Raw genomic sequence first — 13,865 nt, forward strand, 5'->3', positions numbered from 1 at the left:
TGATCCCTAACCATAAAATGTTCATTGCTACTTCCTGTGATTTTGCTACTGTTATGAATCGTAATGCCAATATCTGATACATGCATGATCCCTGTGAAAGGGTTGTTTGACTCCCCCAAGGGGTCGCAACCCCCAAGTTGAGAAAAATTGTACTAGACAGTTGTGCAGCCCTAGTGACTTCAGAACTCATCTGCATGGTTAATCCAGGAAATGATTCCAAGGAGTGTCCTGATGAGGTTAGCCAGGGAGGTGCCACACTCTGCTCTCAGGGAAAACAAATTCCACTCACTTCCTCAGGGGTCTTGGACTTAAACACTCAGGCTCATACATGCTTCGAGCCACTATTTCTCCCTTGAAGAAGTGGTGACTGGACAGAGCGTTCTCCCCTGGGCACTTTCAATAGGGACTGAGCAGTGCTTGTGCTGGCGTGGGCACGCTCCTGTCTGAGCTCCCATAGGGCCTTCTCAGGGTGACTTCCCCTCGACTCCGTTAGCCCAGAAGTCCAGCACTGGGGTTATTATTTTATTGTGGCATCCCCAAACACCAGATCTAAAGCAGTGGTCAAGACATTTGCTGGCAAAGCGGAGACGACCTCAGTCAGTAAAGCAAGGCACAGCACCCAGGTTCTAGTTCTTGATTTTAATGTCATCCAACGGAACCGAGGCTCTATATGCAAGAGTAGTCACAAACAGGTATGCTATTGAACACAGGAAGTGTTATAGTCAGTACACAAAAACAAAATTATGCAAATGAAGACAATGGATCCAGCTGACCTCCCATACTCAGAAGGCCATGTCTGTTCTGACACCCAATCTGTTCCCACACTCCCAATCTAACCCTCCCCACTACAGACATTTTCCCCCCAAATTGTCTCCCCAAATGTCTCTTCCATCCCAGTTCCCAACATTTTGCCTTTAGATAAGGGAAGGCTCCCTTAAGAATAACGGGCATCCCCTCCAGGCAAGAGCCTGCACTGAGAGAGCTTAAGTGTTTATATTACAATCAAATATGGTTTAAAAATATGCAGAAGGATACTTGACATTCTTCCTAGGATCAAAATGTTTTGTGGGAAAAGTGTGCTGGGTGACGTCTGTCTCAGGACTCAGCCCAGCATCACAGGACATCTCCCCCCTACCCCGTCTCCGCTGGCTCTGTGTTGCAGGTGTGTGGTAGTCCTCCAGAGAGCAACTCAGAACTTGATCAGCCCAAGACACAGAGTTCAGGCAGTTAGTTCCCAGACAGCCCAAACCCCAAGAGAAATGATCAGGAGGGTCCAGAGTATTGTTGGCTTTCAGCGTTGGAAGTACTGGGCAGCCAGGTGAGCACACAGAGAAAGGTTATGGATGGTGATGGTTCCTTTATTAGATCAGTAGCAATGAACCCCTCCCCCCCACACACACCTTGGAATATTTTGTTTCAATGTGGCTCTCCCTCAGTCTTCTCTGCCTCGACTCTAACGTTGCACCATGTGCCGCTACCAAATCTCTCACTGTCCCGACCAGTGAGCATGTCACCCAGGAGAAAAAGTGCCCAGAGTCAAACAGGAGGGAAGCTCAAGGCTAGGCACTTGGGTCTGTTTCAGCAACAACTGGTCTCACTCACACCGCGAGAGGCATTGACGGCGCACAAATCATTTTGAGGATGGACCTCCTGTGGATCAGGGAAAAGCTTTCCTTGCAAATCTTTTGGTCTGGGTCTAAGCAATTGCAACTGGAAAGGGATCAAACGGACAGACGGAGGTAATTTCCACAGACACGACCCCTTCATTTGGAAGCCATCCGCAGCCACCACATACAACAGCGTATTTCAGAATAAGCTCAGCTCATTAGAGAGGGCCAGAATAGGCTGATGAATTCTTTTATTCCATTTAAGAAAAGCTCCAAGAGGGTAGAAAGTGAGTGTAGAGCCCCAAAAATCAAAGATATAGTTTGACATGACGCTTGTCTTTTTTTTTCTTTTTTTCCTTTTTTTTTTTTTGTGGTGCTGAGAAGGGAACCTAGGGCATTGTGCATAGTAGGTAGGTGTGTTCTCTTATGAAACCACACCCCAGATCCCAATATATATTGCTTTACTTCATATTTCACTAGTCAAGGGAAAATTATAATAAATATATTTTATAGTACAAAGAAAAGTTTCTGTGCTGCAAGAAAGTACAGAAGTCACTGGCTTAAAAAGGGTTTTGTTATTTAAAAAAAAACACATACACACAAGAAGATTTGACATACGGTCTGCCCTAATATTGCAAACATCAAGTCAACTATTTAAAAAATAATAATAAAGGAATTGAAAGGGGAGGGGAGGGAATTCTGAGCTGGTTATCTACTGCCCCTCCTCTGTCTGCTCCAGTGGCCTGGAACATTCTCTTGCCACAATGGTACAAAACCTATCATCCTGAGAATAAAAAAGGAGACAGAGAAACTGTCTCCAGGAAGTATAGAGACAATGTCTTTCTCCAGCATCTTTGTATTAAGCAATCAGTCTGGGCCTGGTTTTGAGCAGATCAGTTTTCCCTCTGTCTTATATTTGTGGACTCTAAATTTCCAAGCACTGAAGGACTCTCTAGCAGGAAGAGAAAGGGTCCCAGGCCTAGTTACTAGAAGTCCCCCGCTCAATTGTCAGCTCTCTGCTGATATGGACAACATTCTCAACAGTGTGCTTCACTAACAGTTTAAAAATGGGACGATCAGTTCTTCACTCCATCGAGTACTGGCATTAACACTGACTGCCCTAGTGTTCCAACTTTTGCTTCCAGTCAGGTTTAAGATGCATCCCTGACACGGCAAAATCGAAACCATTTGGGGGCAGATCCCACTTCTCATTCTCCAACCCAAGAGGACTTCGAGCTGCATGGCATATTCAACTTCAGGACACAACCAGTGGAATCCTTCACACCGGGCCCCAGAACCCACTGAACTATGCCTACAGATAATCCACGCTATACAGGCTGGGGTTGAATTAGGGGACTTATTGGACAGCTGCCTGTTGACTTTGCTCACCCAGCATCCCTAAGAAGGAAACTCGGGGAATTTTGAGCAAAGGGCAGCCAGACGTTATCTTGAACGGCACAGACTGGTTTTCTGCATCTTAGAAAATAAGACAACCAGCAACTTGACTGAATTTTGTCTTGACATAGGGCTTGGCAGCTGAACACAACAAGCCCTCTTAGCTCTTGCCAACAACCATAATGAATTGGAAAGTAGGGCAATTTCTTTCTTTCTGTAGCCTGTTTTTTACCGAAGCTAGTTGTAGGTGAGAGGGCATGCCTGGAAAAAGTTCAGTGCTAAATACCCGTTCATGCTAAGCAGGGCCTAATACAACATCCCCAGGGTTGGAACACTCCCGGGTTCATGATGGTGATCTCTGGGATCACGCAGGCCAGCTTTACCTTCAAATTCATGTTGACCCATCAAGGAACCAACGTGGAAGCTGGGCATGATTCTGCTAGCAGTATTTCCAATTCGGTAGCCCAAGGAAGATGCTCAGGTCTCTTGACAGTTAAGACTGTTTAGACCACATCTTCCGCAAAGAAAGCAATCAGATCACTCTCTACTCTTGACTGGACATTGTCTTGAACCATTGTTCAAGCAGAGGTTGACAGTTTCAAGCTCGCACTGCAGGAGCTGGCCAAGAATATGCTCAGTCCGCACGGAGTCTCAATCTCTGAGGAGTCAACAGCCTGGAACACAGACTGTTTCCCCAGTTGTCAGCCATTGCACCGGGCACAGCTACGGCTCATGGTGGCACTCTAGTGGGTGTTACTGTTGGAGAACAATACCAGCAGTTCTGATAAGCTGCCAGTAAGGCTGAGAGACGCCCAAAGAAGCATGCTGAAGAGCAAGAGATAGACCAACTAGACCTTGATCATGCTGAACAGGGAATCCTGGTGGACTTCCATACAAAAAAACAAAACAAAACCCAAAAACCACAACATTGGACATCAAGGCAGAGATGACGCTTGCAGCAAAGGGGGAAAAAATCCAACAACTTGCAGCTTTGGTTCACACTGCAAATCAAGGGAGCCCAAAACCTCAAGGCTCTTCTATGTCAGCACCTCAGCAGCCTGCCCCTTCGAATACCTCTACTAGGGGCCCAGATGATCAGGAAACCAGTGCCAGGGAGTAAGGCCTCCAACACCTGGATGATTTAGCTGCAGGAGATAAAGATCCAATAATAACCCATGGCAGCGATGTGCAAGACCAGGATCCCTCTTTTCAGATCTTAGATGCAAGCTCAGATGATGAGTATGAAGAGGACTATGGCTCACTCATTGCCACTCCTGGTTTTCTGGTTGGACCTCACTGGTCACGCAAGAGCCCAGTTGATGAGACTAAGCAACCTGAAGAAAGAAGCTCCCAAAACGACTCAGTGGACACTAGTCAGCAGACACCCTAAGATCAGGTTTTTCCTATGAGACAACAGCAACAACCTCGGGGTTGCAGGAAAGCCCAGATGCTTCAGGGCAAAAGCTTTCACCTGCTTTAACCAAGGAAAACCTCACTGCAATCCCTGAAACCGGGTAGAGTTGGACCCATTCCTACTTCATTGAGCCACCACCTCCCCCAGTCTATCCTTCTTTGGATATTGACAAGGAAACATCTCAATCACCCCAAGTAGATCCTTTAGAAATATCCTAAAGTCCCCAACTGGTGCTCCCTCAGTAACACCCAACTTGACAACTGAGCAGATCAGTAAAATGGAACAGGAGTAGCAGAACATAATGGCCAATGAAGGCCTCCGGGCGGGGCAATTGTTTCACCACAGGTGAACTGGTAGACCCAAGGATTTCCCCACTTCGAATGGAGCCATTCTCCAGTTCCCAACAAGCCTAACAGGGGCCACTGCTCCAATAAACAATCAAGAAGGGTGGCACTTTGGGACAGATGGGACCATCGCCATAGATGGGCAAATGCTTTGATGGTCTGACCTTGACCTGCAGTCACAACTTGTGTATATTGCATTGATTATTCATAAATTCCCACAAAAGGAACTTAACTACCTCAGTATTAATTGGTCTTACAAGGTGAGTCCATTTCTCAGGGATAATTTTGCAACCTCAGGGACAGAAAACCAGAGTTTCAAATATGTTTCTTGCCCTGTTTTGGTCATGAAGTTAATGGTTCAAAGTTAAATTTGTATATTCTGAGTGAGTTAAGCATGAGTAGTGTGTTGTAATGCAAACAGCTGGCTACTATGCAAACTCTGTTTATGTTATTAAGAAAAAAATGAACACAAGAGCCAGGTGTGGTGGGACATGCCTATGTCCCCCAGAGCTTTGGAGGTAGAGGCAGGAAGGTCAAGAGTATAAGGTTGTCCTTAGCTATAGAGCTAATTTGAGGCCAATTTGGGCTACATGAGACCCTGTCCACAAAATAAAAATAAAACCTATTTAAACAAAGAACTTCTTTGCTAAGACAAGGCCAGAGCCACAGTGTTGGGCTAAGAGTTGGGCTTCATGACCCCAGAAGATCCTATTGTTTGCTGAGGACCACAGAGAGAACTCTATCCTGGAAGACGGCTGCTGCTCCCTGGCTCTTGGACCTCAGCCTCTACCTCTGTTACACTCAGAGTGAAGCACAAGGTCAAAACCATGTGTTCTCCCAGGAGCCCCGGAAAGTCACCCCCTCCACCTGCACTGAGAAGTTCAGCTCAGAGCCCAGGGCTTGGCCTTCTGGTCCAATGCCTCTAACCCCCAAGTGTCTGACTGGACCACTCTGACCTTACAGGACTAATATGGGGGGTGCTGCCAATTCCTTATATATATATTTTTTAAAAAGTTTTATTTAAAAAAAATACTATCCAGAAACAGTTAAGGATACCTACGATTACATAGAACCCATTGTGCAGTGTGGACATGTAATGCTCTCGGAAGAGAGCTACACATCTCTCTCTTTGGGGGCTACATGCTGCACCCTGACCTCTGAGCAAGAAATTATTGTGGACTGTTTCTCTTTTTGAAGCAGGAAGTAGAACACACACATTTACTACAATCATCTTCAGCTCCTAGGATGGCCGTGCCTCCACCTGGGACTTACTTTCCTCTCCCTCAAGCCCAAACAGTAGCTTCCGAAGAAAAAGAGTTTCCGTGCCAAAGAGGTTCACCACACTGGATCCTAACACAAGACTTGGTAGCAAGCCGTGATCTCGGCCTCTGGAGGGATGCTACATGTTACGAGTTCCTAGACTCCCTGTCTGCCTAACTTGGGGAATCTTTGGAGAGAACCTTTGAAACCTTCCAGTCCTATGAAGAGTGTAACTCTACAAAGAATGTAAAGCCAAAGCTCCGGGGCATGGCTGTAAACATTGTGGTTTTTCTAAGGCTCAACTGGTACATGGCTTTGGCAGCTGTGGTTAATCTCAAAGAGAAGGTGACAGGCATGTTCTGGAAATGCGGGACATATGTTTCCACATCCTAAGACAAGGTACTATAGTCACTGGAAGAGCAAGGAGCACATCAGGGAGAAAAGGACTCTTTTTCCTTTGGCCAGGGCTACAGGGTGGACACTTGGGTAAATCCCCTACCACACTCCTTATCCTGACTGACACACTGAGCACAGGAATGTTCAAACAGGGTGAGGAAGTGATTGACACCTTCATCAGCGACATGGCTCTAAAATGGGCAGACGCTCTCTTGCAAGGTGTCAAGAAGGTATCAAACCTCTCCGGACTTCCGATGATATCCCCACTAAATCCTGTGGCCTCCAGTGAAGATGCCATGCCTCGAGGAAAAGATGGGGTGAGCGCAGATTGAGTCCCCAAGGTAGACGAGCCAGGGGGGCTGCAGCAGCACCCGCGCCTTTCCATCTGTGCCTCAGCACACTGTCCTCACCTCAGGAGGTTCGGGGACAGTCAGCAGCTCCTCTGGGGATCAGATTCCCAGAGCCGCCTGAGAGGATGGACACCTCTTTCATGGGACTTGGCTACTGGTACTCACCACCATGTGATTTTGAACTCATAGATGGGGCGTTTGCAGTAGTAGTGGTTGACAAGGTGCTTGTCACACACCCCGATGCACTGGTGATCCACTGTGAGGCCTTGGGCTGAGAGGTCCGTGACCAGACAGTGTAACAGGTCATATACATCAGCCACTGCCTCCCAGGGCCCAAAAGACACATCTACTTCACAGTGGTGCTCAAAGAGCTGTCCATCACTCTCACTCCGCTCAAAGCGAAGAGAGTTGAGGAGGGGACACTCATAGGGGGTGATGGGCATCTCTTCCTTGAAGACACAGACTTTGAGCTTGGCAAAGCGGGCCTTCCGCTGTACTGCGCGCAGCCGGGCAATCTCCACAATCCGCTCCAAATGGTCTATAGAGTTTAACACAACAGCCGTCAAGGGGCAGGGGGGTGTAGGAGGGGGAAAGAGAGATACAGGCAAACAAAAAGGGACAGACACCCAGTGACAAGATGCAGAGGGGAAGAGGCCGATTTCATGAGGGGACTCCATGGGCTCAGCGAGGGCACACTTCAACAAGGCCCATGGTATTCCAAAGCTAGGAACCCCACACAGGGTGAGGGCTATCCTCTTGAAATGTTATCTATCTGCTGGCTGTCCTGAGAGGACTGTGGGAGTGTACGGGAGATGTCCTTCCCAAACTTGAAAAGTCCCAGCGTTACTGAAAGAGGGGAACATTTTCTCCTAATCTGGATGAATTCTGGACCCACCCACTTTTGGGAAAGGCCCGGAGTTGAAAGATGCCTTGCAATCCCTTTTCCCAGGTGTGTAGGGCAGCTGACCCCTCACCTTTGTAATAGGGCATGAGCCCCAGAAAGGCCTGGCGCACTTTCTCGCCCTTCAGTGGCTGCATGTTCTCCAGCTGCTCCAGGAGGGGCCCAATGGCGTAGTATTGGGCCTCTTTGTGCACGGCTCGCACATGCTCCCGGGGTGGCAGATCCCCTGAGCGCAGGAAGTTCAGCACATCTCTGTGCAGGAAAAAGGGTGAGAAGGAGATAAGGATCATGGGGGTAGGAGGTGGGTGGGTGGGGCTGTCAAGGTGGCTGGAGAAGAATCTGGGCCACATTGTCAGCTGTATTACTTTGGTATGTGAACTTGGCCTTTGTGTGCCTTGGGTGTCATCACGTACAAGATGAAAGAAAATAAGAAAAGTACCTCACAGGATTGTGGTGGTGCACACCTTTAATCCCGGCACTTGGAAGGCGGAGGCAGGAGGATCCCCTTGAGTTTGAGGCCGCCTGGTCTACAGAATGAGTGAGAAAACCTGTCTTTTGAGCAACAACAAGAAGCTCACTCATAACATAAGTGCAGGTGTAATAGAGTAACTGAAGCTTTACACGCCCAGTGCTAACAACAAACTCTCCTTGTCCCACATCCTCACCATTAGTTATTCTGTAGCTCTATGAAGAAGACAAAATACCTAACAACATGGGAATTAACTGGTTTTAAAACTAAGGAAAGTCATATATAGTTTCTTAGACAGGGTTTCTCTGTGTAGCTCTGTGGCTGTCCTGGAACTAGCTCTTGTAGACCAGGCTGGCCTTGAGCCTCTGCCTCCTGAGTGCTGGGATTAAAGATGTGCGCCACCACCACCCAGCCATATATAGTTTCTTAAAGTACATATTCAGTCCTTTTATTTGTTTGTTTTGTTTTTTTGATTTTTTTTTGAGACAGGGTTTCTCTGTGTAACTATCCTGGCTATCCTGGAACTTGCTTTGTAGACCAGGATGACCTCGACTTCACAGAGATCCACCTGCCTCTGCCTCCCTAGTGCTGGGTTTAAAATTGTGACCAGCACTGCCTGGTATATTCAGTCCTTCTGATCCTCTTCAGACTCTCTAGCTAGTGCTGAGAGTAACATCAGTCAGGCCTATTGCCGTGGTTATGGAAGACAGTAAGGAAACCCTTAAATAAGTCTGTTACATCAATAGTTAATCTAAATTATAATGTGACAAGAGCTAACACCATTTTTTGTTTTGTTTTTTCAATACAGGGTCTCCCTCGATAGCCCTGGTGCTGACCTGGAAACCATTCTATAGACCAGGCTGGCCTCAAACTCAGAGATCTTCCTGCCTCTGCCTCCTGAGTGCTGGGATTAAAGGTGTCACCACCACTGCCCAGCTTAACACCAAGTATTAATCTTCATTAGCCACTAATCACATGCCACCCACTTGATCCTTTTAATGACATTCTAGGGCAGGGTCTCTCTTAGTTCCTGTTTATGAATGGGGCCTGGCTGGGACCTAAGAGGTTATGGAAGACACTTGTTGACGGAGCCACAGCTGGCAAAGGCTCAGCTCTGGACACAACTGACGCTGATCTGCAACAATGGTCCTGACCTCATTAGAAACAGCCAAACCAAAGTGCTGTCCACACAAGGAGGGACTCCCCCCAGGCCCAAGCAGTCCCCATGATGGTAGTGTCGATGCATGAACTCTGCCAGCAAAGGTGTGTGTACCCTTCCTAATACCCTGGCCTCATACTGTGAATCTTTGAAGAACTCTATCTCCTGCTGATAAACCAGACTACTGGGGTCCAGCAGCCCACACATCAATGCCTACATCTTGCTTTCTGCTATATTTTGGCCACTTTCTAGCAGAGGCCAACAGGGCACTGGCATATAAGCCTTAATTTGGATCCTGTTCTTCCTCCCCACAGCCCCCCCTTTTTTTTGGTACCTGCACCCCAGAAGAGGGCACCAGATTTTATTATAGATGGTTGTGAGCCACCATGTGGTTGCTGGGAATTGAACTCAGGACCTCTAAAAGAAGAGTTAGTGCTCTTAACCACTGAGCCAGCTCTCCAGCCCCCCACAGCCCTTTTAAAGATTTTTATTATTTTTCACTGTCTGGTGTGTGGGAACGGATGCGGGCACAAAGTGCAGGCGCCCTGAGGAGGGTAAAGGTACCAGACCCCCAGGAACTCAAGTTCCAAGCTATTGAGAGCCACCTGACATGGGTGCTGGGGCCTGAACTCAGGTCCCCTGCAAGAACAGTGCACGCACTTAACCTCTGAGCATCTCTCTAGCCACTCCCAGCCCCTGAAATTCAGTCCTCTGGGATCGTCAATAAACCCTTATGCACTCTGACAAACAGAACCCTGGGCTAAGCCCAGCTAAGAGCTGCCAGCTGGGGCCAGCACTTTCCTCCCCAAATGCCTGCAAACAAAAATCTTTTTATAGTTACAGGGTGATGTGACACTTTGTTTCCTCACCACCAGAGGCAGCTGACAGCCCACTGGGGAGAACCAGACACTGCAAAACAAAGAATTCAGCCAGAGGCTCCTTTCTAAGGACAAAAATGGCCCTTGTAGGCAAACCTTACTGGAGGTCAACACAAAGACGTAGAGATCAGTTGAAGAGTTTCCGCTTCCCCGCCATTGGTGCAAGGTCAAAGGCCATGCCAATCCTCTAGTCATCCCTACAGATAGACCAAAGGAACAGAGGACTCCAGCCATGTGCTCTGAAGATGTGACCTAGCTGAGGCCACATACAGGCTCTTTACTTAACCCTCTTTGACAAGCCCACCAGACAGCTACAATTATTTCTCATATCAACAAGGAAACAGATTGCTAAGATGTTAAGAGCACTTGCTATTCTTCCAGAAAACAGTCCTTACGACCCACAATGGCAGCTCATGACTGTTTGTGACTCCAGTTCTAGGGGATCCAACATCCTACTCTGGCCTCTCAGGGTATCCAATACACACAAGAGAGACACATGCATAAATAAAAATAAATCTTAAAACAAAACTGCATTGAGCCAGGTGGTGGAGGCACACACCTTTAATCCCGGCACTTGGGAGGCAGAGGCAGGTACATCATCTCTGTGAGTTCAAGGCCAGCCTGATCCACAGGGAGAGTTCCAGGACAGGCTCCAAAACCACAGAGAAACCCTGTCTCAAAAAACAAACAAAAGCAATTAAGTTGAGACATTCTTTATAAGGTTTGCCAGAAGTGTTTTCATGGGAAGGTGTATAAATCACACATGCATTTCTTTAGAATATATATATCAAATACATTTGAGACTGTGGTGTGTGTGTGTGTGTGTTGGGTTTTTTTTTGTACCTTTTTTTTTTTTTTGGTTTTTCGAGACAGGGTTTCTCTGTGGTTTTGGAGCCTGTCCTGGAACTAGCTCTGTAGACCAGGCTGGTCTCGAACTCACAGAGATCCACCTGCCTCTGCCTCCTGAGTGCTGGGATTAAAGGCGTGCGCCACCATCGCCCGGCTTTTTTAAATTTTGTGTTGTATTTTTTTTTTTTTTTTGGTTCTGTGTGTGTGTTGTTAAAATCTCAGGAACAATACAAGTTTGCTTTTTAAGGGTTTCTTAGCAAGATAAAGGGGTAGCTATCCGGCACCAGCCTTCCCCTCACCCTTTTTGTTTTGAGCCACTGCAAGCCTCAGAACCACTGGTAGAGACCAGGCCTCCTCCGTGTTGCGGTAGATGTTGTTTGTTGGAAGTGTTAAGGGTCTCCTTATGTAACCCAAGCTGCCCTAGAAACAACTTGCAATCTTTCTGTTTACACCTCTCAAAAGCTAGGATTATAGCTGAGTGCCACATACCCAACTTGCATGGTATTATTGAGCTCCAGAATCTAAATGTACAGGTGTTCTCCAAGATGCTTTTTGACATTCTCTGACTCCAAATGCATTCTTCTCCATAGAGATAACTCCCCAAGTCTCAAACTGAATGAGATGGGAAAAGTTCCATAAAATCCTGCCAGTATTAGAATTTATTGGCTAGGCAGTGGTGGCTCATGCCTTTAATCCTAGCACTTGGAAGGCAGACAGATCTCTGAGTTCAAGGCTAGCCTGGTCTACAGAGTGAGTTTCAGGACAGCCAGGGCTACATAGAAAAACCCTGTCTCCAAATATTTTATTTTTTTTCCCCTCAGAGCTGGAGAGATGTCTCAGCAGTTAAAGCTCTGGCTGCTCTTTAAGAGGTCCTGAGTAAAATTACCAGCAACTACATGGTGGCTCACAGCCATCTGTAATGAGACCTGGTGCCCTCTTCTGCCCTGCAGGCATACATACAGGCAGAACACTGTATAGATAATAAATAAATCTTTAAAAAAAACGTTTTTCTCTTGCTTTCTTCACCTCCTCTGGCAAAGCAACTAAGTGTTTTAGTCTAAGTCAATAAGAACATTTATTAAATCCCACCACCAGGCTATCGCCTCTGGTACCATAGAATATGGCAACACTCAAGACTGAATCCCAGGCTACTTGCTTGCTATGACTATGGAGCTGATTGCAGAGGAAGAGACATACCCAAAGTGCGTGCCATCTCGGTCAATGAAGTACCGGCCCTCAGAGTCTGTAGGAATGTAATGTCGCCCGCTGAACATGGCAGCCAACATGGTGTCTTCATAGCGCCGCAGGGTAGACAGGCGTGTGGTAAAGTGAGCCCCTCCAATGTTAAGGGGGACGACCTCAGGAAACTGGAAAGGAACCCGCACAGCTTTCAGACTGGCAGTCTGCCTAGGCTCGTTAATGTCACACCACTCAATCACCCCAAACTTGGAGACCATCTGAATACTCTCTTTTTCCCCGTCTCTCCTCTTCTCTGGAGTCCTGCTCATTCTACCTAACAGCTCTTACATCAGGTCCCTCTTCAGTACAACCCCACACTGCTCAGCGTTCATCCTCTTCCCCTTCCTGAATGTATCATCCCGATGTCCTTATCCATGCCATCTCCTTGGCCACAAACGCTCTTACTAGCCTCCTCCTGTCCAGCCAGCCAATGAACTTGCCAAATGTGGTGGTACAGGCTGTTCACCGTGCAAGCACCTGGATGAGCATCGCCTATCAACCCAGGTGTGTGCCCTTTTCTAATTCACACCAAGGCACGAGGCCAACTGGCAGCACTGGTTTATTCTCTAAGGTTCCGTGGCCACTACTGCTCTGTCCTCCCTCACAGGTCCCCAGGACAGAATTCTGTATCTAGTCCTCCATTATGTCTTCCCTGCATGCCATGTTCTCCTCTGGCATGCACCTGGAACAATGCAATGCCAATCTTTTTCCTCTGTCAACCCATTTTACCAGATGCCAGGCATCCTAATGCGCATCCTAAATGCGCAGAGACTGTGTGTGCTTGCCGGTGGTTACCAGGGACCAGCTGTGTTCCAATGGCCCGAGGCATCTGGTCCTCATCCCTTTCTTACCCAGAGGGCGTCTACGGCTGAGCTTCTCTCTCTCAGCATCCCCATCCCCATCATCCACTGCACTCCACTCCTCTCCTCTCAAACCAGAGTGACTTATTGATTTCAAGTCCCCTAAGGTTTGCATGGCAAGGGCTAAGTGATGACAGGAAAATGGCGGTAAAGGTTAGCCATGGGACCCTCACAAGGGTCCCTTCCTGAAATGCTTGAGAATTAAAAAAAAAAAAATTCAATGTTCTATTTTCTCTAAACTATATATGAAAGAACTGTTTCCGATCTAACTTTCCCATAGACTGCCTCCAAATCAACTAAAATTTTATCCCAGCATAACTATTTTCCAATGTGATGACATCACTCTAGCTATGGTGAAAGTCCTTTCCCCCAGTTTTCACAAGTCCTTTGCAAAAAAAAAAAAAAGGCACAGCTAGGCACGGTGGTGCAAACCTTTAGTCCCGACACTTGGGATGCAGAAGAAGAATATCATTTTGAGGCCAGCCTGGTCTACAAAGTGAGATAGGCTAATCAGGGTGCTGCATAGAGAGGCCCTGTCTCATAAAAAGAAAGAAAACAAATGATGAAATAAAACTTACTTAAGACCTGCCTTATCGATGTGGTGCACTCGTCCTGTGTTCATTTGGGCCGGAGGCCTAAGCCGCGGGGAAAAAAAAAAGCCGGGCGATGGTGGCGCACGCCTTTAATCCCAGCACTCAGGAGGCAGAGGCAGGTGGATCTCTGTGAGTTCGAGACCAGCCTGGT

At 47.3% G+C, this 13,865-nt stretch overlaps 1 protein-coding gene across 1 annotated transcript in view; it reads right to left on the minus strand.

Moving 5' to 3' along the window:
* Positions 1–627: 627 nt before the first annotated feature.
* Kctd7 (potassium channel tetramerization domain containing 7) overlaps positions 628–13,865 on the minus strand; it is a 15,147-nt gene continuing 1,909 nt past the window's right edge. Inside the window, exons 2-4 of the mRNA XM_005344680.2 lie at positions 12,220–12,389; positions 7,741–7,919; positions 628–7,304 (exon numbers count right to left, since the gene is read on the minus strand). Coding sequence (XP_005344737.1) covers positions 6,928–7,304; positions 7,741–7,919; positions 12,220–12,389 — 726 coding nt within the window. The 3' untranslated portion in view covers positions 628–6,927. The remainder of the gene's footprint in view (positions 7,305–7,740; positions 7,920–12,219; positions 12,390–13,865) is intronic.

This window comes from Microtus ochrogaster, chromosome 2, assembly GCF_000317375.1.
Source record: "Microtus ochrogaster isolate Prairie Vole_2 chromosome 2, MicOch1.0, whole genome shotgun sequence".
Classification (NCBI taxonomy): Eukaryota; Metazoa; Chordata; class Mammalia; order Rodentia; family Cricetidae; genus Microtus; species Microtus ochrogaster.